Source organism: Stegostoma tigrinum, chromosome 37 (assembly GCF_030684315.1).
Source record: "Stegostoma tigrinum isolate sSteTig4 chromosome 37, sSteTig4.hap1, whole genome shotgun sequence".
NCBI lineage: Eukaryota > Metazoa > Chordata > Chondrichthyes > Orectolobiformes > Stegostomatidae > Stegostoma > Stegostoma tigrinum.
In genome coordinates, this window is record NC_081390.1 from 16,634,545 (window position 1) to 16,659,253 (window position 24,709).

At 39.7% G+C, this 24,709-nt stretch overlaps 2 protein-coding genes across 3 annotated transcripts in view; both read left to right on the plus strand.

Moving 5' to 3' along the window:
- Positions 1-8,610, plus strand: part of chata (choline O-acetyltransferase a) — a 34,118-nt gene extending 25,508 nt beyond the window's left edge. For both annotated transcript variants that reach the window (XM_048563772.2, XM_048563773.2), the window contains exons 14-15: positions 3,999-4,136; positions 4,721-8,610. In XM_048563772.2, the coding sequence (XP_048419729.1) occupies positions 3,999-4,136; positions 4,721-4,993 (411 nt within the window). In that variant the 3' untranslated portion in view covers positions 4,994-8,610. The remainder of the gene's footprint in view (positions 1-3,998; positions 4,137-4,720) is intronic.
- Positions 8,611-11,710: 3,100 nt separating this feature from the next.
- Positions 11,711-24,477, plus strand: c37h10orf53 (chromosome 37 C10orf53 homolog). The gene is made up of 3 exons (XM_048563749.1): positions 11,711-11,867; positions 16,029-16,148; positions 24,200-24,477. The coding sequence occupies exons 1-3, from the start codon at positions 11,774-11,776 to the stop codon at positions 24,262-24,264; spliced, it is 279 nt and encodes a 92-aa protein (XP_048419706.1). The 5' UTR covers positions 11,711-11,773; the 3' UTR covers positions 24,265-24,477.
- The last annotated feature ends 232 nt before the right edge of the window (positions 24,478-24,709 follow it).

Here is a 24,709-nt window from a genome sequence, read left to right on the forward strand (position 1 = left end):
CTATTATGTAATGAAAAATAGTTCATTAATAATTTTGTTGTAAAGGAGCATTTAGGAAATAGTGATCATAATTTTATAGAAGTTAACATTAAGTTTGAATGTGATATAGTTTACATTCTGAAGCCAGTTTTAAATCTGTTCAAGGGAACCTATGAAGCTGTCTGGAGAAAGTTGATTATGGTAGATTAGGAAATACACTAAATGATTTGCTGGTAGACAGGCAATGGCTAATATTTAAAGATGTAATGTATGATAACAAGTATGCATTCCTTCCAATGCACAAACACTCAATGGGAAAGGTGAATGAAAATGACCAATAATAGATATTAAATTAGAAATTGCAGGAGAAACTCAACAAGTCTGCCAGCATCTGTGCATAGAAAGCAGAGTTAACATTTCAAGTCTAGTGATCCTTCTTCAGAATGGGAAGGAGCATTATTGGACTCAAAACATTAAATCTGCTTTGTCTCCACAGGTGTTGCTAGGCCTGCTGAGTTTCTTCAATGATTTCTGTTTATTTCACAGTGCTGCTGTTTAGCTGTACCATTTAGCACAGACACAAAGCCAGGAAGCTTGTCATGGATGTCAGCAGTCATCAAGACTCTGTAGAAGAGTGGATGCATAGTTGATTATCATTTTAAATTCTGTAGATACGGGAAAGGTTTCTGTAGTCTGAAAACTGGCAAATGTAACTCCATTATATAAAAAGGGAGGGAAAGGGCAGGTGGAGAACTAAAGGCCTGAAAGTTTGATATCAGTGTTAGGGAAAATGTTGGAATCTATTCTGAAGGATGTGATAACATGACACCTAGAAAATAATGGTAGAATTAGGTAAAGACTTATCTAGTTATTTGTACATGGATTTTTGAAGGGGAATCATGTTTGACAAATTATTGGAGTTTTTTGAGGATGTTACTCCTAGCGTAAGAAAAGGAAAACCAATGGAAGTGCTGTACTTTTACTTTCAGAAGATCCTTTGAAAGGGTCCCAAGCAGGTTAGTAAACAAAATTAGAACACGTGATTGCTGGAAACATACTAATAAACAAAGAAACAAAGAAACCTACAGCACAGGAACAGGCCCTTCGGCCCTCCAAGCCTGCGCCGATCAAGATCCTCTGTCTAACCTGTCATCTATTTTCTAACGGTCTGTGTCCATTTGCTCCCTGCCCATCCATGTACCTGTCCAAATATATCTTAAAAGACGCTAACGTGTCTGCGTCTACCACCTCCGCTGGCAACGCGTTCCAGGCGCCCACCACCCTCTGTGTAAAGAACTTTCCATGCATATCTCCCTTAAACTTTCCTCCTCTCACTTTGCACTCATGACCCCTAGTAATTGAGTCCCCCACTCTGGGAAAAAAGCTTTTTGCTATCCACCCTGTCTATACCCCTCATGATTTTGTAGACCTCAATCAGGTCCCCCCGCAATCTCCGTCTTTCTAATGAAAATAATCCTAATCTATTCAACCTCTCTTCATAGTTAGCACCCTCCATACCAGGCAACATCCTGGTGAACCTCCTCTGCACCCTCTCCAAAGCATCCACATCCTTTTGGTAATGTGGCGACCAGAACTGTACACAGTACTCCAAATGAGGCCAAACCAAAGTCCTATACAACTGCAACATGACCTGCCAACTCTTGTACTCAATACCCCGCCCAATGAAGGAAAGCATGCCATATGCCTTCTTGACCACCCTATTGACCTGCGTTGTCACCTTCAGGGAACAATGGACCTGTACACCCAGATCTCTCTGTTCATCAATTTTCTCTAGGACTTTTCCATTTACTGTATAGTTTGCCCTTGAATTTGATCTTCCAAAATGCATCACCTCGCATTTGCCTGGATTGAACTCCATCTGCCATTTATCTGCCCAACTCTCCAGTCTATCTATATTCTGCTGTAATTTCTGACAGTCCCCTTCACTGTCAGCTACTCCACCAATCTTAGTGTCATCAGCAAATTTGCTGATCAGACCACCTACACCTTCCTCCAGATCATTCACATATATCACAAACAACAGTGGTCCCAGCACAGATCCCTGTGGAACACCACTGGTTACAGGTCTCCAATTTGAGAAACTCCCTTTTACTACTACCCTCTGTCTCCTGTTGCCCAGCCAGTTTTTTATCCATCTAGCTAGCACACCCTGGACCCCATGTGACTTCACTTTCTCCATCAGCCTGCCATGGGGAACCTTATCAAACGCCTTACTGAAGTCCATGTATATGACATCTGCAGCCTTTCCCTCATCAATCAACTTTGTCACGTCCTCAAAGAATTCTATTAAGTTGGTAAGACATGACCTTCCCTGTACAAAACCATTTTGCCTATCACTGATAAGCCCATTTTCTTCCAAATGGGAATAGATCCTATCCCTCAGTATCTTCTCCAGTAGCTTCCCTACCACTGACGTGTTAGGGAATAATTGGCTAACAGACAGAGAGCTGGGATAGAAATAAATGGATAATTCTCAGGATGACAGGTTATTTCTAGTGGAGCACTAGAGACATCAATGCTAAGGCTGCAGCAGTTCAAAATGTATATAAATGATGCAAGAACTGAAAGTAATATTTCCAAATTTACTAGTGATGCAAAGCTGGCTGAGAATGTAAGTTTTAAAGAAGATGCAAGGAAGCTATAAGTGGACTAGACTGTTTAAATGATTGGACAAGACATGGCAGATGGAATATTATGTGAATACATGGGAAGTTACTTTCTGCTTTCTCCTGAATGGTGTCATGCTTCTTGAGTATTTTTGGAGCTGCACTCACCCAGGGAAATGGGGAGTATTCCACCACACCCGTGACTTGTGTCTGTAGATGGTGAGCAGACTTTGGGAGTCAGATGTGAGTTACTAATTATAGAACTCCCAACCTGATGTTTGTGCTCCTGAGGCTCTCTGTTGTAGCCACAGTATTTACATGGCTGGTCCAGTTCAGCTTCTGGTCAACTGTAACTCCCAAAATGTTGATAATGGGGGATTCAATGATGGCGAGGCCAATGAATGTCAAGGAGTGATAGTTGGATTCTCCATTGAAATCAACGTACCTTCACACTTCAGTGCTTGGAGGTTGCTAAAGTTCAGTGGAATAACCTGGTTTCTTGTCATAAAACACGAGGTTTTAAGCTATTCAGCCGCAATGTCTATCCTGTGTCCAACATTTTACTTTTGGCAGCAATAATTTTAGTACAGTCCAAATTATAAAGCACTGTGGAGCCATTTCATTTTCAAATTATTTAATAATATTTGAGAACACAGTAAATTCCTTCAAGAATCTTATAAAAGGCATTTCAGAAAGTAGTAAAATGCAGTCTGTGTTATGAATTGGTAGGGGTGCATTGGTCGTGAGTTGGTGGGGGGTCAGATGTTCCTGCACAGATGGGATGGGAGAAGAATACACTTTTCACACTGCCAATCTCATTTGTTTCTTGGCAGCTGGTCAAAATTTGCCACTGGCATTTACTAAAATCTTGCTCCCCTGAAGAGAAGGTAATGTATTTTGTCCATTACAGAACTTGTTTTGTAATATTGTGGTAACCCACCATTTCAGTAATGAGAGATCATGGCACGAAATGAGAAGATGCAAATATACTCTGATGGGTAACATTCCGTAATCCTTCATTGCTAGAAAACCCTACAAATTTGGATGTGCCCACTTTCCACTCAGTTCCACAATCAAGCTGAAATAATACAGCTTATTATTGCTGTAGGTATTAAGTAAGGCTGGTTTTCTGCCTCATGGATCCCAAGACATGCTAGCCTCTCACTTACACAATGTACACTGCATGAGGTGTGGCTGAAGGATACTTTTTGTTTGTGTGCATTGAAAATAATGGTTATTGTGTTTTCGAACAGAAGTATAGTGCACATTTCTAGCCCGCCGTTTTGTTTCCGTAGAGTCTGTGTCACCCCTAAGAAATGAGTGCCTCAAGGCTACAGTTTATATCAGATAATATTAATTTAGTTTATTTTCCCACTTTGGGCTATGTTCTAGGCTATTACTGGGATGGCAATTGACAATCATTTACTTGGACTGCGGGAGATGGCAAAGGAACTGCAAATGGAGTTACCTAAACTATTCACTGATGAAACATACTTGATAAGTAATCATTTTACCCTCTCCACCAGCCAGGTCAGTGTCTACTCACTATTATACCAAGATTCACTAATTTATATTTTTATTTCGCCAATTCAAATAAACAATTGCAGATGAGATATCCATAGCCTATGCCATAGAATGACAGACCTCAAATCTCCTCACAGTGTTGTGAGGAGACTGTGTTGAATAGAAGTTGATAAAGTCCCCAGAAGTAGAGAGCTTGGTACACCCCAGTGATCTCCCATCAAAGCTTTGACTGGCCTATATCTGCATAGATTCTGAAACTAGTCAAGATCTGAGGGTTTTAGACAAATATGGGCATAGGTTGCATTACAAAGTGCATTATTGACTGTTTAAAACTATGAAAACTATTAGCAGCAATATCTTAGCAAGTATATCTTAGCAAGATATTTGCTATAGCAATATTTTTCAGATAATGTCACAGTTATATATGTACAGTTGTGTAGGCACAGACAAATTTCTGTCATTTAAAAAGAGAATGTGAAACACTTAAGACATACCCATACCTCAGCAAAGTGGAACAGATAAATTTAAAGTGGCTATTTACCCAATCAAGCTCATAGCTCAAGATCGTTAAGTATCCCATTACTCCACAGGTACCAACTACAACGGACGCCTTTCTGTTTTACGGGCCTGTGGTTCCAGATGGCTATGGTGCTTCCTATAATCCACACTTGGACCATATCATCTTCTGCATTTCTTGTTTCGTTGATTGTAAGGAGACCTCTTCCACCATGTTTGCAAAAGCTGTGGAAAAGAGTTTTAAAGAGATGAAGGAGCTGTGTGTTAAATGCAACACCAAAGCCAAGAAAAGCTTCATGGGAAATCTAACACAGAATGTTCAAAATGAAAGGAAGTTATGCCATTAAAGCCCTCATACTCTAGTTGGACTGTGAAACACATAAATGGCCATTTCTCTATGCAAAAGAATAGCATACTGTTATCAGTCTTTATCTATTTAGAAACTGTATGGAATTTGATGAAACATCAACTTGCTACTGTTCGTGCATTATGACTGAAGAAATTACAAGCTTGTAAAGTTATAGAATTAGCTCTACTACAATGTTTTTACCATTAAAAATAGAAAAAAACTATAGATATATTATACATATATGCTGCGCATCACTCCAGGATAGATTGGTCTGCCAAATACATTTTGATGATAATCAGTAATGAAAAACATACAACTCATTTCTGTATCATTTATGCAACACAAGAAGATAATGTATTTTGTTTATTGAAGAACGTGTTTTGTGATATTGTGGTAATGTAATTATAAAAAGTAGAGAATTAACGAACTTCGTTAACCATACCATTTGAATGAAGTTGAACAGAAAAGTTTCTTTATGGTCATTTATTTTTATGTAACTTACAAAGCTGTTGTGCTAAAAAATATGTTGTGTAGTTGGGGAATACGAGTCCATAACCGTTTCACATGTGATTCTTACTGGAAGTATTCTTGTATCATTTATCATAGCAATAGCATGTAAAATATAGCCCTGGAAAGAGTTCTGGTGCAGTCATAATCCTGGCTGTATTTTGGAATTTTATTACAGGGTGAAGACATGTGGTGTGCTTTGTTTGTTCTGTAAATAATTATGGTGATTGTCTCTGTAAATGCCTATCAGATTAAGCTATTTTTATTTAATAGTCAGGATTGTTGCACTCCTGCCCTTATTTATATAAATTCTGATTATGCAACAAAGGAAACATATTTTAGAAAATTGATTATAGAAGAGTCAAATATATATGTATAATCAGTACAGTCTAAAAGTATATTGCACATATTACATCTTTTGAAGATGCATGTGCAGAGGAGATTCTCATACTTCATGCTGGAAACTAACAAAAGTTCTCTGTATTTTTCACTATATTGTACTTTCAAAATGTGTATTTCTTGTTTGAAATGTAAATCAGTGTGCGTGTGTGTGTGTGTGTGAGTGGAGTGTTTGTTAATTTAATGTTCAATACCAAATTTTGTCCTGTAACGCTGCCTGTAGAGGCAGAGTGCTTATGAGTTGGTGCTATTGAACAAGTGAAGAGGAAATAACATGGACAATTGTGCAATAAAATGCTTCTTGTGAAAATAGTGAATAATCATTATAAGTCCACAAATACCAACCAGTGATTTACCAGGATGTTGCTGGGAGATGGAAGGTTTGCGTTATAAGGAGAGGATGGATAGGCTGGGACTTTTTCACTGAAGCTTAGGAGGTTGAGGGGTGACTTTCTAGAGATTTATAAAATAATGAGAGGTATAGATAAGATGAATGGCAGTTGTCTTTTCACGAGTACGGGGAATTTAAAGACTGCTGGCATATTTTTAAGCTGAGAGAAGAAAGACTTTAAAAAGATACGAGGGGCAAGTTTTTTTACGCAGAGTGGTTCACGTGTGGAATAAACATTCCGAGAAAATGTGGATGCAGATACAGTTACAACATCTAAAAGACAACTACGTGCCAATTGCAAACAGGTGGGACTAGCTCAGTTTGGGATTATGTTTGGCATTGATTTGTTGACCGAAGGGTCTGTTTCCATGCTCTATGACTCTTTTCTGTGACCTTTGCCTGTTTGCCTCCACCTCAGAAGATGGCAGTTATCAGTTCACTGTATCCTGAGCCAGAAGCAATACCAAGAATAATTCTTCTCAATCAAGTAACCAGTACATAAAAACGCTGTTATCATTGGATATGTACATCACAATCCTGATCTTTGCCATCTGGGTTTGCTCCTGTTTACATATTTTAATATTTCAGAAATGCAACATTCTAGTTGCAAAGATAGACTTGACAAATTTGACCTTTTCTCTAACTGAAACAAACAAAGATGAGTAGAGGGTATAATAGAGGCTTTCATAATGGTTAAACATTTTGATAGGAAAAATAGTGTGAGAGTGTTCAAAGCAGTTGCCTACACAGCCATAAAAATAATGTTATCATTGGGAAGATAAAGGGTTAAAATTACTCATATTGAAGTTCAATTGTAATCAATAATTACTGACAAAGAACTAGATGAGTATTTGAAAAAGAAGGCTAGGAAAATATGGCAAATAGTAGTGGGGAGTTGCCTGACGGGAAGGATATCCAACTGTGTTGTCATTTCAACAAATCCATTTATAGTCAAAGCAATCAGAAGCTTCACTGCTGTATTTCTGATGAGTTGTCTACTACTTAATTTGATTTTATTTTGTGCAACAGCATAGTTTCAGAACAAATATGAACAAATTTATGTGGCAGGTTGTGAGATTAAATGTCACTCTTGATTGATCAGAATAAAGTGTTATAAAAATTATTTTCCTGTAAATTCCTGACAGCAAGCCTTGTAAGACAGGACTGGAAAAAAGCAAAACAGTGGTTTGCATTTCTTCATTTGCTACCACAAAAATTCTTTTAACTTTTCATGTCACTGCATTTCTCTAATAACTGGGCATTTGTGTAAATAGGGTACAGATACCATTGCAAAAGAAAAACTGAAGAACATGCATAGGGTTTTTTTAGCAGAAGAAGCTCTGAAATTGGTGGGAATCACTGTCAGGAAGGGAATTGCAGTCAGAAAATAGTGACAGTTTATTCTGTTCGGAGCATTGTTAAGGCCAGTTAAAATATCAGGAGTTTAGAGAGGTCAGATTTGAGAGTCACATTCACTGAACTATTCTGAATTAACAAGCCTCATTTTTGCAAATCAAACCAGAAAAACGGAGAGAGGAAAATGGATTGTTTTCAATGAATTTATTCTATGACAATATGTGCTATGTAAACCATCGTACACTAGTATTATGCTCTTCACGCTTTCTATTCAACCCTAGATTTTGAATTTATTCAGTTTCATATTACTGCTTGTGAATTCCAGCATGAACCTCAGCCACCATCGTGTTGCAGTTTCTATTTTATTAACATAAAATATTTTGTAAAAATAATATAGATGATAGAAAGTGAGGCTTTGATTGAATCTCTGTATTCAGACGACACCCATAAACAACTTGAGTTTTGCTTTCACGGCTTGTCACCTAAAATGGTGACAAAATTACAGCCTTATTATTCATTCCGAACCAGCTATAATTCTGTTCCAGTTTCAAGTCTACAGTCCTGATTCTTGCCAGACTATAAACTAATCTGCACAAAAATGTGCAATAATTCACAATAGGTATTATACAAACATGAAGAAATAAACAGACATATAACCTACTACTTGTATATAATCTTAGTACAAAATAAATTTTGGACAAAATTCATAATCTTATATCATTTTTCATTTGTGACTTTGTGGTTTTGAAATGTTCATTTTGTACAGAAAAATATAAAAGCACTTCAAACATGTAACTCAAGAGTTTTCTAGCAACACCTCAAAAAATACTTTAAAAGGAGAAATGAAACAATTGTCTTAACCTGATTTTAATTATTCTGGTTACTAATGTTTGTAGAAAAAAAAATCATTTTTCTGGCACCAGACTTATCCCTCTGTAAAGATGATATTTTAGGCAGGCCACAAAGATGACTATGCTGAAATTGTAATGCACATTCTTTTAATTAATATTTGCAATTTTTTAAAATTGGGATTAAAACACGTCATTTAGAGGTGCTAAGATATCTGTAAATTGCATCTATGCCATGGATAATGGAATCAATAAAATGGAAAATGTGTGTAAAAATGGGGAACAAAAGACTTTCATTTCCCCAATGGTAACATCCTGCACCTTCATCAGTACGAACAATCAAAATTTGTGAAAGACGATGACAACTACCTCCACATTATTATATTCTGATGACCCTCCTTTCCTCTTTCAGCTAGCAGTTACTTCTAATCAAAGCAGTTAAATACCTACATTGTTCAATAAATTTGATAAATTCTTCTCCAGTAATCTGATTGATGAACTGAGTAATTTAAGCATTTTAATATTTCGAGAGGATAAGACAACCTTTTATGCTCAGTACAATCTCGCGCATGCCCTGTTCAGACCTTAGAACTTTATTTTACTTATATAGGCCTTAAACGACCATTTTAAACAAATGGGTGGAAATAGTTTATGGTGCAAATAGTACAGAGCACCTACTGACCCTCAAATGACCCTGGATGGCTAAACACTTTCAACTAAATATTAACATTGCCACAGGAGCTAAGTATTATGAATACTAAAAATCTAAAATTGAAATAAAGAAGCCTGATTCCAGCTAATAATGTATTTTCAGAATTGTTGTTTTGTTAGTTCTGCCAAAGGATTCCTGACCTGAAACATTAGCCTAGTCTCTTGCAGTGTCATGGAAACACAACTGCTTATCCAAAATGGCACCAGGAACCCAGATCCTCAAGTCCCAGCACCATTTCTCATTGTACCTTGAATGAGAGGTAGGAGTTTCTAAAGTAAATAGGAATGTTCATATAGGCTGGAAAGTTCTGTGGAACTGTCAATTTGTCAGCTGATCAATTAAATTTATCAATTTAACCCCATACCCTTTAAGTTTTGAATTTTAAACAAAGCAAGCTGAAAGAATCTGTGTTTGCCGTTTCAATAGATGTTTGTTGACATATTCCTAGGTGCTGTTACAAGTGCTGGACTGATTCCACAACCTTCCGTTATCACTGAGGTGGGGGTTTGACTGTTTCACAGTTATGGAAAGTTATTAGGGTTAACTTTAATGTGGGGCTATGAATATAAATGTGTTTTACAAGGGATTGTATACAGGAGATTTAAATTCATCAAATGAGGGGCTAAGGTTAGATCATTTGCAGAGCTAACAATTTGGGGGCTGGAAGAGAAAATATTGATGGAATTTTCCAGTGATAATTAAATAAGATTGCAAATAGTCGAGTGCAGTACTATTCACCTGGTTAGCATCAGAAAGCTGTTGAAAGGGAAAAGTTTGGTCAGAGGTTTCTGAGACTGCAACCAAGATGAGAATGGGATTGGCAAGAGTTTACTTCCATCACTTGTCAGTTATGAGTTTGATCAGAACCCTTTCAGTACTGTGACAAGGCTGGATGCCTGCATAGAGAGAGTCAGGTATGAAGTTCCAGGAAAGATGGGGAGAGATTGAAAAAATGGCAACATGTTCAAAGAGTTTGGAGGAAGAAGGGAGGTTGCAGAGGGGGCGAGAGAGTGGAAAGAGGGAAGGGTTTGAGTTTTGATTTTGTGTAGTCATGTACTCAAGTGAAAAGAACAAAGAGCAATACAGCACAGGAACAGGCCCTTTGGCCCTCCAAGCCTGTGCTGACACATTTTGCCCTTCCATACTAAAACTGTCTTCACTGATAGGAGTGGTATCCCTCTACTCCCTTCCTATTCATGTCTTCGTCCAGGTCTTTCTTGAACACTGCGATTGTGCCTGCTTCATTCACCTCCTCTGGCAGCGTGTTCCAGGCACTCACCACCCTTTGTGCAAAATGCTTGTCTCACACATCTCTTCCCCCCTTCCGACTTGAACCTGTGCCCCCTAGTAATTGACTCCTCTACTCTGGGGAAAAAAAAACTCACACTTTCCACTCTATCCATGCCATTGACAATCTTATAAACTTCTATCAGGTTTGTTTTGTGAGCAGTACAGGCAGATCATAGCAAACAAGGACACACAGACTATTGTGTGTATGGTGACAGATCGGGAGGAGAAGGTACCAATGCTGAAGAGTGCGAGTTAACATTATCAGCTAACATGGGAACCAGGAAGGGAAATTGGATGGTTATTAGTAATGAAACAGCTTGTCAATACCACCAAAAGCTAAAGAAACTACAACACATCTCTCAATGAACTGAGCACCATAAACCACTCTAATCTACAAAGGAGTCACTAATGCAAAGCAAAAGCCATTGATGCCCTGATATCATAAAGATATGAAACACAGCTCACAGCGTTGGGCACTGCTGGGCACCAATATGAAGAAAAGCACTTTATATCATTGAACCGATTTCAACAACCATCGACAATCAGCCCGAAAAAAAACCTGACAAAACATGAAAAGGCAGTGCCATCTCTGAAAATTTAGATCTGCAAACCTAAAATGAAAGATGCTAGAACCCAGAAACAGTAAAAAAGCAAGTGTAGGGGAAATTCAGCATGTCTGACATTATCGGGGGAGAGACACAGTTCTGAAGAGCCATTGAAATCGAAACGTTTATTTTATTTCTCTCTCCCTAGAGGTCACCAGACCTGCTGAGTTTCCCCAGCATTTCCGTATACTTTTATTTTAAAGTAATGGGACCCTTTTAAAATGGCAGGTTGCAATAGAAAGGTCTTTGCAAAACGAGTCATCTCTGACTAAAAGGTAGTAAGAACTGCAGATGCTGGAGTCAGAGACAACACATTGTGGAGATGGAGGGACACAGCAGGCCAGTTAGCATCACAGCATTCGGGTCTGGGACCCTTCTTCAGAAATGTTTACACAGCACCGAAGAAGAAACTGGGAAGATTTGTCATGGGCGAATTCTGGATATGGGGTCTGAAAGAGATTGTCTATTCCAAGCTCCCACTCTTGGCGACTGATCTTTAACCAGGTTCAAAACTCAGAACGGACCCCCGGAAGTTTTTTTTTAAAAAATCAATCAATGCCTCCTCCAGTAATGATTTCACTTCCTTAGCAACGTTTTATATTGTTGCTTGGTCGGAGAGAGGAGGGTACTGCAGGTTGGGAGCTGTTTCAGTGAGGACTAGGTCGCCTGGATGCCGCAGTCAGCGCTGGTGACTGTTCGTTACGGGCCGTATGAATCTTGCGGAGTGGTGGATTACAGGACCAGCCGCCTACAGGGCTTGCAGGGTAAAAAAAAAGGCCACTAGCTCAGCTCAGGTGAAACTCTACCAACACCCAACCCTGCAGCGCCATTCACTGTGAAAGCAAGGCAGGCGAGCGTTGGGAATAATTAGTGAAAGTCCATTATTTAAAAAAAAACACAAGGAGAAATCAGCAATCCCCAGATAGATATTTGCCTGGATTTTGTTGCCAAACAGATTTGGAAAGTAGTGAAGTATGGTAATTCTATACGAAGCCTTGCTTAGACAACGACTGAAGTACTGTACAAAGTTCTGGTCCTGAACGGCTACTGGACGAAACTTGGCTCTGTGTTTCCACGGATGCTGAGTTTGTCCAACAATTTCTGTTTCTGTCACAGTGCTGCTGTCTAACTGTGCCATTTAGGACAGACAGAAAGTCAGGGATCTTGTCATGGGTGCCACCTGTCCTCAGCCAGCTCGAAAGGCTCCATTTAGGGAGTCCCAGCTCAGTAAATTAAGGGCAGCCTCTGATGCCAGACCAGAGGCTTGATCACAGTACGTTAACCGCTCAGGATGGTCACAATTAAGGTGCTGTTAACATAATGTTGGACTGCACACCACTCGTTCTGACTCTATTGGCCCTATTGCCAGCTATTTAGTGGATTTTTCTAGAAGCAATTTACCTGCCAGTCATTGTTTACACAGCTGATTATTTTGAAGTATAGTAACAGATAAACTGGAGTCAGGGGAGCCCGTGTGTAAATGGAGGTTCGGCTGATAGGTCTGTAGATGATGAATGACAAAGTTCTGCTGCCTGCCAACAACTGTGCTGTCGGCTCCCAATGGGCTGAACAGCTTGTCAATGTGAATGTTTGAGGGAGCTTGAATCTCCAAAGCGGGACTAGCTGTTTTTTCTCTCCACAGTAAAAAGTATCTCAAGTCTGCAAATGACAGTTTATTTCCCCTCATCACTTGCAACAAGCTGTGACTTTAAATTAATAAGTCAGAAACCTTTCTAAGTTGTAAACCAGTCAACTTGAGCCTGCTGCAACTAGATAAAAGTTACTGGAGAAGGAAAATCAAGAAGCAGCGTTCTGATCATTAAAAGGGTCATCCCAGCAAATCCTGTGAACAGGGACCACTGCCTTCCCAGTCATTCCCTCCATCCTGAGCATCAATGCATTTTTATGTCTGTCTGTGTATAAGAGGTTTATAAATATAGAAGTCTTATAAACGGGTTGGAGTTTTGATTAGAGTTATATGTCAATGGTTCCTCATTGTTTAGGTGTAGTTAGAGTCAATTTATTTGTAATGAATAGTATTTTTTGTTAAGTACGGAAACCATGTTGGTGCTTTCTGTCTGAGTTTAAAAGGCAACTAAATTGGGGAGCTGTTTGTGGTTTTTAACTTTGGTGATGATTCAGGGAACAGTGGGATATGATTTCCATCTCTGCCCTGGTGAGGTGTAACAAATTGTTATTTACTCATCTGTAGTCATTCTGAAGACATTAAGGAAGGCAGAGAGCAGATTCCATTCCATGTAGAACATTTAAAAGTGGTTACAAAAGCTTCAGTGATAATTTCTTTCTCTGCAGCATGTTTATTATTTCCAAATTCGTAATTTTCCATCAGCATTTATAGATCTATCAACACAACAGTTGCTAATCCAGAACATTATCCACTGGGTTACCACTTATGATGACAATGAAACAATCAGCTTTATGGTTACTTGTTAAGCACTCAATTTATTAAATTCACCTTTGTAATTTAAATTCATGACATTTGCCTTATCAGTCCTGTAACCATTAAGTCACTTTATTAGAAGTAAAGTCATAACCTTGGATAGATGAAGTATTCTTGCTTCTGGATCATATGGATACCAATTAGACCATCACTCCAAAGACTCTGGCATGTCATCTATCACAACAATTCAATGTACCTGTGAGGATGCACTCCAATTTGGCAAATGCTCCTTTGAATGAGGTATTAAATTGAGGGTCAGTGTCCCGACTCTGGATATAAAATATTGCTGATGTGTTTTCTCTTGTATCAGAGCCAGGATTTTTTCTGTGGACTAGCGTTACTGCAACAACTAACAGAGAAACAGAAAGTGTTGGAGAACTGAGTTATGAAGAGGTCACATTGGACTCAAAGTATTAAATGTGTTTCTCTGTCCAGTTTTTTTTATTCATTCCTGAGATGTGGGCATTGTTGGCTGGGTCAGCTTTCATTGCTGATCATTAGTTTGCCTTGAGAAATTAGTAATGAGCTGCTTTCTTGAATTGCTGCAGATATATTTGGTATATTAGACCTACAATGTTGTGAGGCAGACAGTACCAGGATTTTGACCAAATGGCACTGAAGGAACAATAATGTATTTCCAAATTAGGATGGGAGCCGCTTGGAGGGGAACCTGCAGATGGTGGTCTTCCCATGTATCTGCTGCCCTTGTCCTCGAGATAGCTCTGTTAATGGTGCCAGACCTGCAGAGTTTCTCCACCATTTTGTTTTTATTCCAGGCCTACAATATTTTGCTTCTATCATAACAATTCTCTGGTCATCTATCACATTTCATTGCTTATTTCAGGATCTTGCTGTGAGCAAATTGGTTTCTGAGCTGGATTCTCCAGCTAAGTTAGTTCTTTGTTTCATGAATATGGCTTTAACTTTAAATTTATTCCTTTCATCTTTATCCCTAAACTGTTTCTTCCAGTTTGTCCAGATGTTCTGCACATGAAAACGTAATGCAAGAACACTGAAGGCTCAATTCATAGTTACTTCAGAGGAAAGATATATCAATGCCAAAATTCTCAAGACAACCTTCTTCCCTCCACCAGTGTCTTGTCTGTCTATAGTTTGTTCTCTCATTTTGATTTAATATAACTTTCACAGAATAATGGTTAATTTAGTGAACGGCAGGGTGGACATGATGGTCGAAGTGGCCTATTTCCATTGCTGCATCTTATGGTCTAAATAACATTTAAAAATTTGAATGTTTGTGTATCAGATTATAGGAGGGTTGTGTAGGAGAATATTCCTCAGTAAAGGACAATTAGGAGGATTGACAGATAGTGCTTTTGGCAAAATACCTGAATATTTGCAACTTTTGTGGAATACAGAAGTAATGGTAGCAATTTTAACTCAATCCACCTAAAGACTAGGGATGGGGTAAAAAGCTGGATTTAATCCTACCCAGTTTTAATCCCCATTGAAGTCAATTGAATTCAGTTAATATTATTTCCAGCCATATGATAATAGTGTTTCTTTAAAGGGAAGAGTTACATGGTAACGAGCATATCATACGCAGTGATCAACATTTACCAGCTAATTCCAGATGTTGTTGATCACTGATGGCTTTGAGGTTGAATTGAAGTTTTTAAATTTTGCTGCTTACTAATCTCACTTAGGCATGGAGTTTAGAAGGATGAGAAGTGATTTCATTGAACCACATCGGATTCTAAAAGGGCTTGACAGGGTCACTGTTGAGAGGGTGTTTCCCCTCATGGGAGGGTCTAGGACTACAGAGCTTAGTAACAGAATAAAGGGACTCAAATTTAAGACTGAGAAGAAGAGGAATTTCTTCTCTTAGAGGGTTTAGTATCTTTGGAACTTCTTGTCACAGAGAGCTGTAGGGCAGAGACCTTGTGTATACTCAAGGCTGAAATAGGTTTTTCATCAGTAGGGAATCAACAGTTGTGGTGAAATGGCAGGAAAGTGGATGTGAGGAATTTCAGAACAGCCTTGAACCTATTGAATGGCAGAGTAGGCTTGAGAGTTTAGTAAGGAGATCAAGCGTTAAGGGGAGAAGGCAGGAGAATGGCGTTGAAAAACATATGAGCCATGATCAAATGGTGAAGCAGACTCATGGGCTGACTGGCCTAATTCCGCTGCTATATCTTATTGTCTTATGGCCAATTTTGTATTTCTATTGGTCTGATGGTATAGTGAGATGTTGGATAAAATAGTACTTGATCTACTTAAGGTTTAATTATTTCTTCCCTTCCACAGTATTCCGAGATTATCAGCCATTTGCTTCATTTCCTTTTTGTTTTATATTAACTCCTGGCTAAGTCAAAGTTACAAAATTGCAAACAATTCTTTTTTTTTAATTAAGGTTTTAAATGAATATTTCTAGTGCTTTATGGTGGGTGTTCCCAAATCTCTAAATAAATAAATAATATTTAGGAGGCTTTCTTCTATTTTGAAGCAATGCTGGAGGCAGATGGACATCGTTGCATTCTGGAACAATTCCTTGACTGGAACATGGTGGAGCTTATAGTGAAAGGAGAGTCTGTCTTCACGTGTAAAATAACAGACCTTGATTTTGGTAAGCGATTCTCAAAATGATTTTACATGTAACACTATACTGAGAAAATGACCATAAACAAAAAATGTTTAACATTTCCTACTTTCAATAAGCTAACAGTGAATTTTAAGTTAGATAGCCACTCAGAAGCTGCATCTCAAGTATGCACCATAGGCCATTGAATAAAGCCATTTATTTGGAATCATTACATTCTGAGCATAAACATTGTGGATGTGATGCTGTAGCCCTGCACACCACGTCAATATTAGGCCTGAATGCTGCCTATGGTTCTATTCAGCTTAACCTTGTCAACATTTATGACAATGTTATGTCTTCACTTGGTAAATTGATCCTGCTGCTAATGGCTTAACTTTGACTCAGATATTTGATTGTAAGACATTGTATCAAGACTTTTTTTTAATTTGTGCAATATCAGTGTATCATTCTAACAGTGAATTATTATGGAGGCCATTCAGCCATTGTGCCTGCACCAGATCTCCAAGTAAGCATCTCATTTAGTTCCATTCTCCAGCCTGCTTCCTGTAAATGTGTTCATTATTCCATTTCATACAACCATCTAATTCCCTTATGAACACTTTCATGACCCTGCTTCTGCTGCACACCCAGCCAGGCAGTGCATTCCAGACTGTAATTAATTACTCCTACTTTGGATTATTCATGATCCTTTTCCATAGTCATTCCTAAACCTGATTATACTGTGACCAGTATCCCCCAAATATTTTCCCAGTGACAGTTAATCAACTTGACTACCTGATTACCAAGAACTAGGTGTAGCTTCCTTTCTTGTTGGATTTGAGTCATACTGCTGCAGAAAATTCTCCTGAACATGGTTTAGGAATGCTAGCTGCTCTTTTCTCTTTATACAATCACCAAATCTGTATAGGTCCCATCTTCCCCAGAACCAGTTCCAAGAACCCAAAGCCCCCCATTCTGCACCAAATTACATCTTCATTTGTCTAATCAGCTAATTTCACACATGGTATGTCCCTAGGGGTAATCCAAGCATTATTACTTTTGAGATCTCACTTACCAATTTTCTACCAAGGCTCCTAAATTCTGACTGCAGGCCACCGCATTATTTTTCTTCTTGTGTCATTGCTTTCCATGTGGACCATGATTTCTGGTTGTTGACCTTTACTGTACAGCAATATAGTGATATCCTTGACCCTGGCACCAGGAATTCAACACATCATCCTGGACATGCATATGCAGCTACAGAACCATTTTTCATTCCCTTAACTATCTGTTTACCTATGAATATTGCTCTTCCAGACATCCATGTCTCTCTCCTTACCCCGCACCCCTCATCATGGTGGTGTGGCCAAGCCATCCATGGTGCCATGGACTTGGCCCTTGGCTGCAATCCCCAGGTCAGTCATCACTCTTAGGAGTATTCAGGACTGACTACTGACTTGTCAGTGGGACAAACCCCGGGGGAGTCCTGTATTACCTGCCTGCTGGTATCCTCTGTCCCTACCATAGTCTTGAGCTGTGGGGTGACTACATTTATAGCTCTCAGTCTCATGGAGCATCACAGTGACACCAGAAACCACTCAAGCTCTGGAACCATAACCTCGGGTCACTGCAATTGATGATGCTTCCTACAGAAATGGTAAACCAGAACACAGGAAATATACCGCAGTCTACACATTGTGCAGGACAGGCTCGAGATGGCAGCAGCCATTGTTTAATAATTAATCTTGCCACAGCCAAACAACCTTGCCAATACAAGTTGCACTTCACAAATACCTGTGCAACAAATAATACAGTTTAGAAGAAACTTGTTTTCTTATCACTTGACTTTGGCCATCGTTTCTCCTGCAACTATCGGTTTGCAATTCAATATGACAAAATTCAAGCATTAAGAGACATTTCATCTTTACTTACTCAGCAGCATGTTGGCCGGAGTGTTATAATTAATAGCAGAAAATACTAAAATTACCTTCAGCTCAGTCAAATCAGAATTTAGCTAAATCCTGAAGTGCCTTTCCCTCATGACTCAAGCAGTGACTACGCAGATGAACATGATAAGATCAGAGGCAACTGCCTGGGTCTTGCTGCTTTAATATCTCATCATTATAATTCAACTAAACTTTTCAGATGGCTCCTCCTGATGGGACGCTGGTGTCCTTTGAATGTGGACACAGTGATGCTAATTTGATGCTGCAATCCCCCAGCTGTATATGAAGAGATGGTCAGTTTCAATGAAGTCGAGAACACAATAAACCGATTTAAAGTGCTCAGTTTTCAATTTGTGGGATAACATGCAATGACAAAGCATTTGAGCACATTTGCTTTACTACCATCTCCTCATCACAACATTTTTTTAATATTAATCCAATATCAATATTTCTGTTTCATTAATATTACTCACATGTGGAATTGCTTCTGCTTGTATGAAGGAGCATTTTTGTTCCATTTTGTCAACACTCTTGCCTGGGTATAAGCTCAGAGGGTAGTTTATTTAAGCGATTAGGTGAAATTTGATGTTTTCTCTCATCTGCCTTCTTTCTGATTCAAATGTTTTCCTCATTCTCCAACAATTGCTTGACCTCTGATCAGCAGCCCACGGTGTGCTCCGTGGCTACTGCAAATGTAATTGTATTTGAATGCAGTATTCCCGGCTATACAAACGTTTAATATCAAATGCACTGGATTTCACAATCGTATTTGTAACCATATGCTCATAGAATCTTGATTTAGTTCAGATTAATTAGAATCCTCCTTTGTAAATAAATGGAATAGTAAAAGTTGGAGATAATGAGGAAATGGGCAACTTTGGCGTTAAAGGTGAGAGGTTTTGAGTACAGGAACAGAGATGTCTTGTTGGAATTGTACAGGGCCTCGGTGGGACCACCTCAAGAGTATTGTGTGCAGTTTTGGCCTCGTTATCTCATGGAGGGAGTGCAATTAGCAATTCTCTTGGCTGCCATTATTGACACTAGTTTTAGAGTTATTGATTCAAATTTAAATTTCACTAGTTGCTGTGTGGGGACTTGAGACTGTATCCACAAAGCAGTCAGCTGGGCCTTATGGATTCTCTAGTCTAGTGACAATATCACTACACCACAGAAGAAAGCATTTAGTTGTATGATTTGGCTAATGAGTTGCAATAATCTCAGCAGAGGCCAACTCTTGGGAGCAAAACTGTCCTGTCCCTGGCCTGTGTGCTTCAGTTCCACACTGAATCCCATCATGAGGCTGAATATCTTCTCAATTTGACTTTTGGGTGTTTATTTTACGGTGTCTAAATGTTGAGGATTTAATCGAGAGACCTGTCTGAGAGAATCAATGATTTTGATGATTATTTGAACAGAATCAATTCCAGTGGAGGCACTCATAAACCCCCAAGTGACTGTCATTTCAACAAAATGTGTTGATTCAGCTCCCTTTGAAAGTCAGGTACGATCCCTTGAAGAAACATGGAAACCTCTCATTGATTTGAACAACAATATTGAAAGAATTAACACAAATGGAAAAGGCAAAATGTACAGCAATGAAACTGGACAGATTGATATTGTGGTCCAAGTGCATAAGGTAGTGCTGACATTCTGGGGTGTTGCGCCTCACAGTACTAGTGGAAAACTCAAGCTTCATCGTGCCCTCTTGGGGGGAAGGATCAATCAAGTCCCAAAAACAAGTAATGTATCAGCATTGTGCATCTGTGCTACACATTGGCCGAAATGACAGCAGTTTCCCATAACTCCTGAGTAATGTAAAATCTCAATGAGGCAGTGAGCTCTCTTGGTCATTGATGTGGTTCCCAGGTCTGGTTTCCAATGTTTGCCTGGATATCTGACTTCTTTTTCAATCATAATCTGTGCACGCTGAGAGTAGCCAGACAGATAAAACTTCAAGATGCCAACAATAAGTTTGTCTCAAGCAAAACGTGTTTGAAAAAGCAAGCAGTAGCTGGATAACAAATTACCCTTGTAAATGAAAGGAGATGGAAAATATCAAGTGGTGACAATTAATGTGAACAAAGGAGCCTCCTTTTAAAATTATTTAATGTTGCCATTAGCTCCTAGGGTTAACCCTTTGGCATCACTATTCAGAGCCACTTGAACTGGACAGCAGCAGACCTTCTTTGTGATCAAGAATCCTGGGGTTTTTCAGTGGTGGTGGAATGAAACAAGGAGGAGAATTGAAATTCCACCCACCAAAAGCTGCTGGCCAGTCAAATGTTGGTTGCTCAATCGAACAATGTTGTCGTCTGGGGTGGCTACCAATGTGATACCCACCTGAGGTGTACTATTGTTGTCATAACCCAGGCCACAAATTACTATTGGTGGGAGGGGGTGCTTGGCAGGGCAGGGAGTCTCTCAGCAACCAATTTCCCTCCCCCCACAGCCTGACTCCCCAGTGCCGGGTCCCGCAATTAGTCATAATTTGAACAACCCCCAACCCTGAAGCCCACAAGCAACCCACATGATAGTTTGCTTCCTGGTATTAATTCTCCAATTCAGGGCCCCAGTTGATAGCTGGTGTGGAGGCTATCCATGGGTTTTCCAGCCCCTGGACTTTATCAAGGCTGTAATTGGAAGGTGATAATCTTCCTATCTACCTGATTAAATAATCCTACTCACGACAGGGGAAATGGCATTAAATTCTACCCCTAGATGGTTATTATACAGGATGTGATCTGGTTACCATATTTTTCCATTCTTTCACAAGCTCAGGATCCACAACGAAAGGCCACATTATTGGAACAAATGCTGAAACCTGATAATGCAAAATTCACTTAAGGCTGGAACAGATACTGCCATCGCGCAATGCTAGACACCACATTCAATACACAGCAGTGCTTGAAGCACCAAAGATTGATGATAAATCTTTGCAAATTGTTACTTAATTTCAGATCTCATGTGTAATATATGTTGATGGAAAATCACATGGATTCTTTTCTGAACCAGCAGTAAATGGTCAGAAAACTGGAAGACAGGAGATGATAGTATTGGTGATAGCATAAGGTAGTGATGGAGGTTGGATAGACCTTAGGTTTAGGGTAAAAGTTCGGCACGACATTGCATCACAAGTACCAGATCCTGCTTGTACATGATGAGACACAGTTTTCTTCTTTCAAGTTTGCCAATTAATTGCGTGATGCCACTGCCTGGGAAGCTTCACTGTCAAATTATTTGCAAATGTTCCAACTCAAATTCATTCCCAATTCTCTGTCATGGAAGGAATCTTGCAGTTACAGAGGATCTGGACTGACTGACTGTCACTCCAATCCACCGTAATACAGTTGGCTTGAGATATGTCAGTTCCCAACTCGCATCAGGTAAAAGGACATGCCACAGTGAAGTTACTGTCCTAAGAGGAAGATGACTGGGCTTACTCTGTTTCTAGGTCAAACAATTTCTAAGAGCTGGAAGTTAATCTCACTAGCTCAGATTGTTTTGGCTGCTGATTTCAGCTCAACCCATTTTTAAAAAATAATGTTCTGATTCACTAAATTCTGGCTAACTGAAATAATTATTTTCACATTAAAAGAGATATTGTCAGTACTATTAACTACATAGTACAATTAAATGTAGCATTGGAAAATAGTGCTAAAAAGTGAAATAGCTAATTGTACAACTTTGAATTAAGAGTGAACTTTAATTTTGAATGTGAAAATGAACTTGTGCAATCTCATAGAACATAGAAAATAGAACATAGAACATAGAACATAGAACAATACAGCACAGAACAGGCTCTTCAGCCCACGATGTTGTGCTGAACTTTTACCCTAAACCTAAGGTCTATCCAACCTCCACCGCTACCTTGTACTATCATCAATACTATCATCTCCTGCATTCCAGTTTTCTGATCATTTACTACTTGTGTAATGACTGTGTTTATAAAGTAGTACGGATAGTTGATGAAAATAAAATCATTAAACATAGAGAAATGATCTAGGTCAGATTGTGCAAGTTTGGATGTAAATTATGCCAGAATTGCAGCCAGTTGAGATATGATTCTGCACGGCCTGTACTTTTTGAGAGCATGACCAGTTGTGCTGTGAACCCTTGTTTTTGTGTTATTGCTGAGCCATTGTTCCATTGTTAATGGTTTAATGTCAAAAGGAGGCAGCCTGTTAAGGCCTATATCTTAAAGCACCTAGAGTGCTGTGAGTAGACCAACTGGACTGCAGTGGTTTAAGAAGGCAGCTCACTTCCACTTTCTCCAGGTGAACCAAGGAATGGGCAATAAACGCTGGCCACGTGAGTGATGTCCTCATCCCATGAACAATCATCAAACAAACTCCCAAGCGTGGCATCCATTCGCTGCCCTGCATTATCTTCAGTGCTGTATATGGCTGACAAGGCCTAGTCCCAGAAGCTGGGTGAGGCTAAGCCAGAACCCCAGACAGATCCTGAGTTGTGGTAAAGTTCTCCATGGAGGCCCCGGGACATTAATCCCAGCACCTGGCTGTCAATTCTTTTCCCTGACCATGTGAAATGGCACCTTCCTCAGACGGGGCACCAGGAGGGCAGTCAGTGTCCCTCAGCCCTCTCTTGCCTTGCCAATATACCCATAGCTGGAGTAAGCTTTCCTCTGCAGATACTAACAATTTTGCTGGACCTGGATCTCCAGGATGCTGGCCTCCCAATCCATATCGGTACCATGACATCAGACAGAACCTGGACAGACTTCTCACCCTCTGCTTCAGTCTGATCGCTGGCACCTCTGCCAACTGGCTTCCTGCTTACCTCTGCTTTGTTCCTCATGTAATTATAGGCCAAGTTCAGAAACTCCTTTCTGGTGTTCTCCAGCATTCCTTCAAGTGTCAGAGATGTAACCCCAACTTTCTCCACCAGCTACGTACCTGTGTCAGTGCTGTGATCACCGGAATGTCACTCGCTGGCCAAAAGATATCTCACCGAGGTGAATATCTTTGCACTGCTGAAAAAACATCTTGACAGTGCATCTTCTGAGGGTCCACTCAAACACTGGAAGCTGGGCTTCTCCTCTTGTGCCAGGATTTGGTGTGGTCTCTGGAGGCTGTTTGGAAGTACATCAAGATTTATTGGTGTAACATTCTGCTGTTGCTGTATGTAGGCGTTGCTGCTTCATGTACAGCTGGTTATAACAGCCTGAAGGTCGTTGAGTAAGTCCAACTTCCCATCCAGCACAGGCTCAGTCACCACCTTTTCCTGGCAGTGCTGCAGTTTTTTTTCAGGAATGGGGGTGGGATCCTGATGTCAGGCATATTCCTCCCTCACCGTTGAGCATGTTTTCCCCCATTGTTCACATTCATCTCCTGCAAGCAGGGAGGAGCATGAACAGGCTTGGGGTCTTTCCTGTCAGTCACCATTACAAATTCCGATGGTGGCCTCCAGAGATGTCAATCCCTATGCCTGGCCCCAGGGTGAAAAGAAACTGCTGTGGGGCATTTGAACGGTTAAAGCTGCTGAGTAATTGCTGCTGCCCTCATTTTGTCAAAGAATTACATTAACTGATAGAAATTCAAGCACTATACGATTTCTGTGGCTGAGATATCCCTGAAATATTGAGAGCCAAGCCATCTTTTCATCTGTTATCCTTATCCCACACAACCTTTTTCTGAAAATCCATCGTATTTCTCTGGTTCTGATGGACCTGATGGAGCCTGACCAGCCGAGTCTTCTGCAGCACTTCCTGTTTTCAATTTGATCCCTGGCACAGGTGAGAAACCCACTCTCAATGTCATCAATAATGACCCCTCACACATTCAGGCCTTGTGCAGCCTCCGATGGAACATCCTCCTGTGTGACTGCTCTCACTCAGTAATGGGCTGAGAACTGTGTGATTAGGGTGGGACAACCCAACCTGCCCTGAACTGAAGTAACTCCACGTTCCACACCCTGACGTCAGACTCCATAACTGAAGCCTCTGTCGTCTGTTTCTCTCCTCAGATGATGCCTGACCTGCCGAATATTCCTGGCATTTTCTGCCTTAAATTTCAGATGTCTAGCATTTTCAATGCTTGTGATTGTTGAAGATTATTTAAAGTGGCTTCTTACTGTGAAAAATGTACTTTTTCAGTCTATAATCTACTCTTTTTTTTCTGGTTTTCTTGTCAGGGGGTGACGGGAAATTGGACCCAATTTGCAAGGAGGCAGTGAAAGCAGTGAACTATGCTTACTGACCAGCTTTGAAACGACACTGTCATTTTCTATCCTCACTTCCTAACATGTTGTTTCTTGTTGTTTCATTGTTTAATGTCAATTTCTGATTTCTGCAGATAATGTGGACTCTCCTCCAGGGATTTGCAGGTTGTGGCAGTGTTCCACAGCTGAGCCCAATTCAGTAGTCATGTGATTATTGTTTGGAAATCTTAACAGAATTAAATAAAACCAATTCATGCATACACTGTTGTCACATCATTTTCCTACCTTCCCTGTGAAATCACATCTGTGCACCTAAGCTGGCTGCATCCACACATAAATACAAAGGCACAAACTGTTTTTGGTATTAACAAATCTTGCCTTTATATAGTGCCTTTAATAAAGTGAAAGATCCCATGGCACCTCATGCTAACATTTTCAAATAAGATTTGACGCTGAAGCACATAAGGATAAATTATGGCAGGT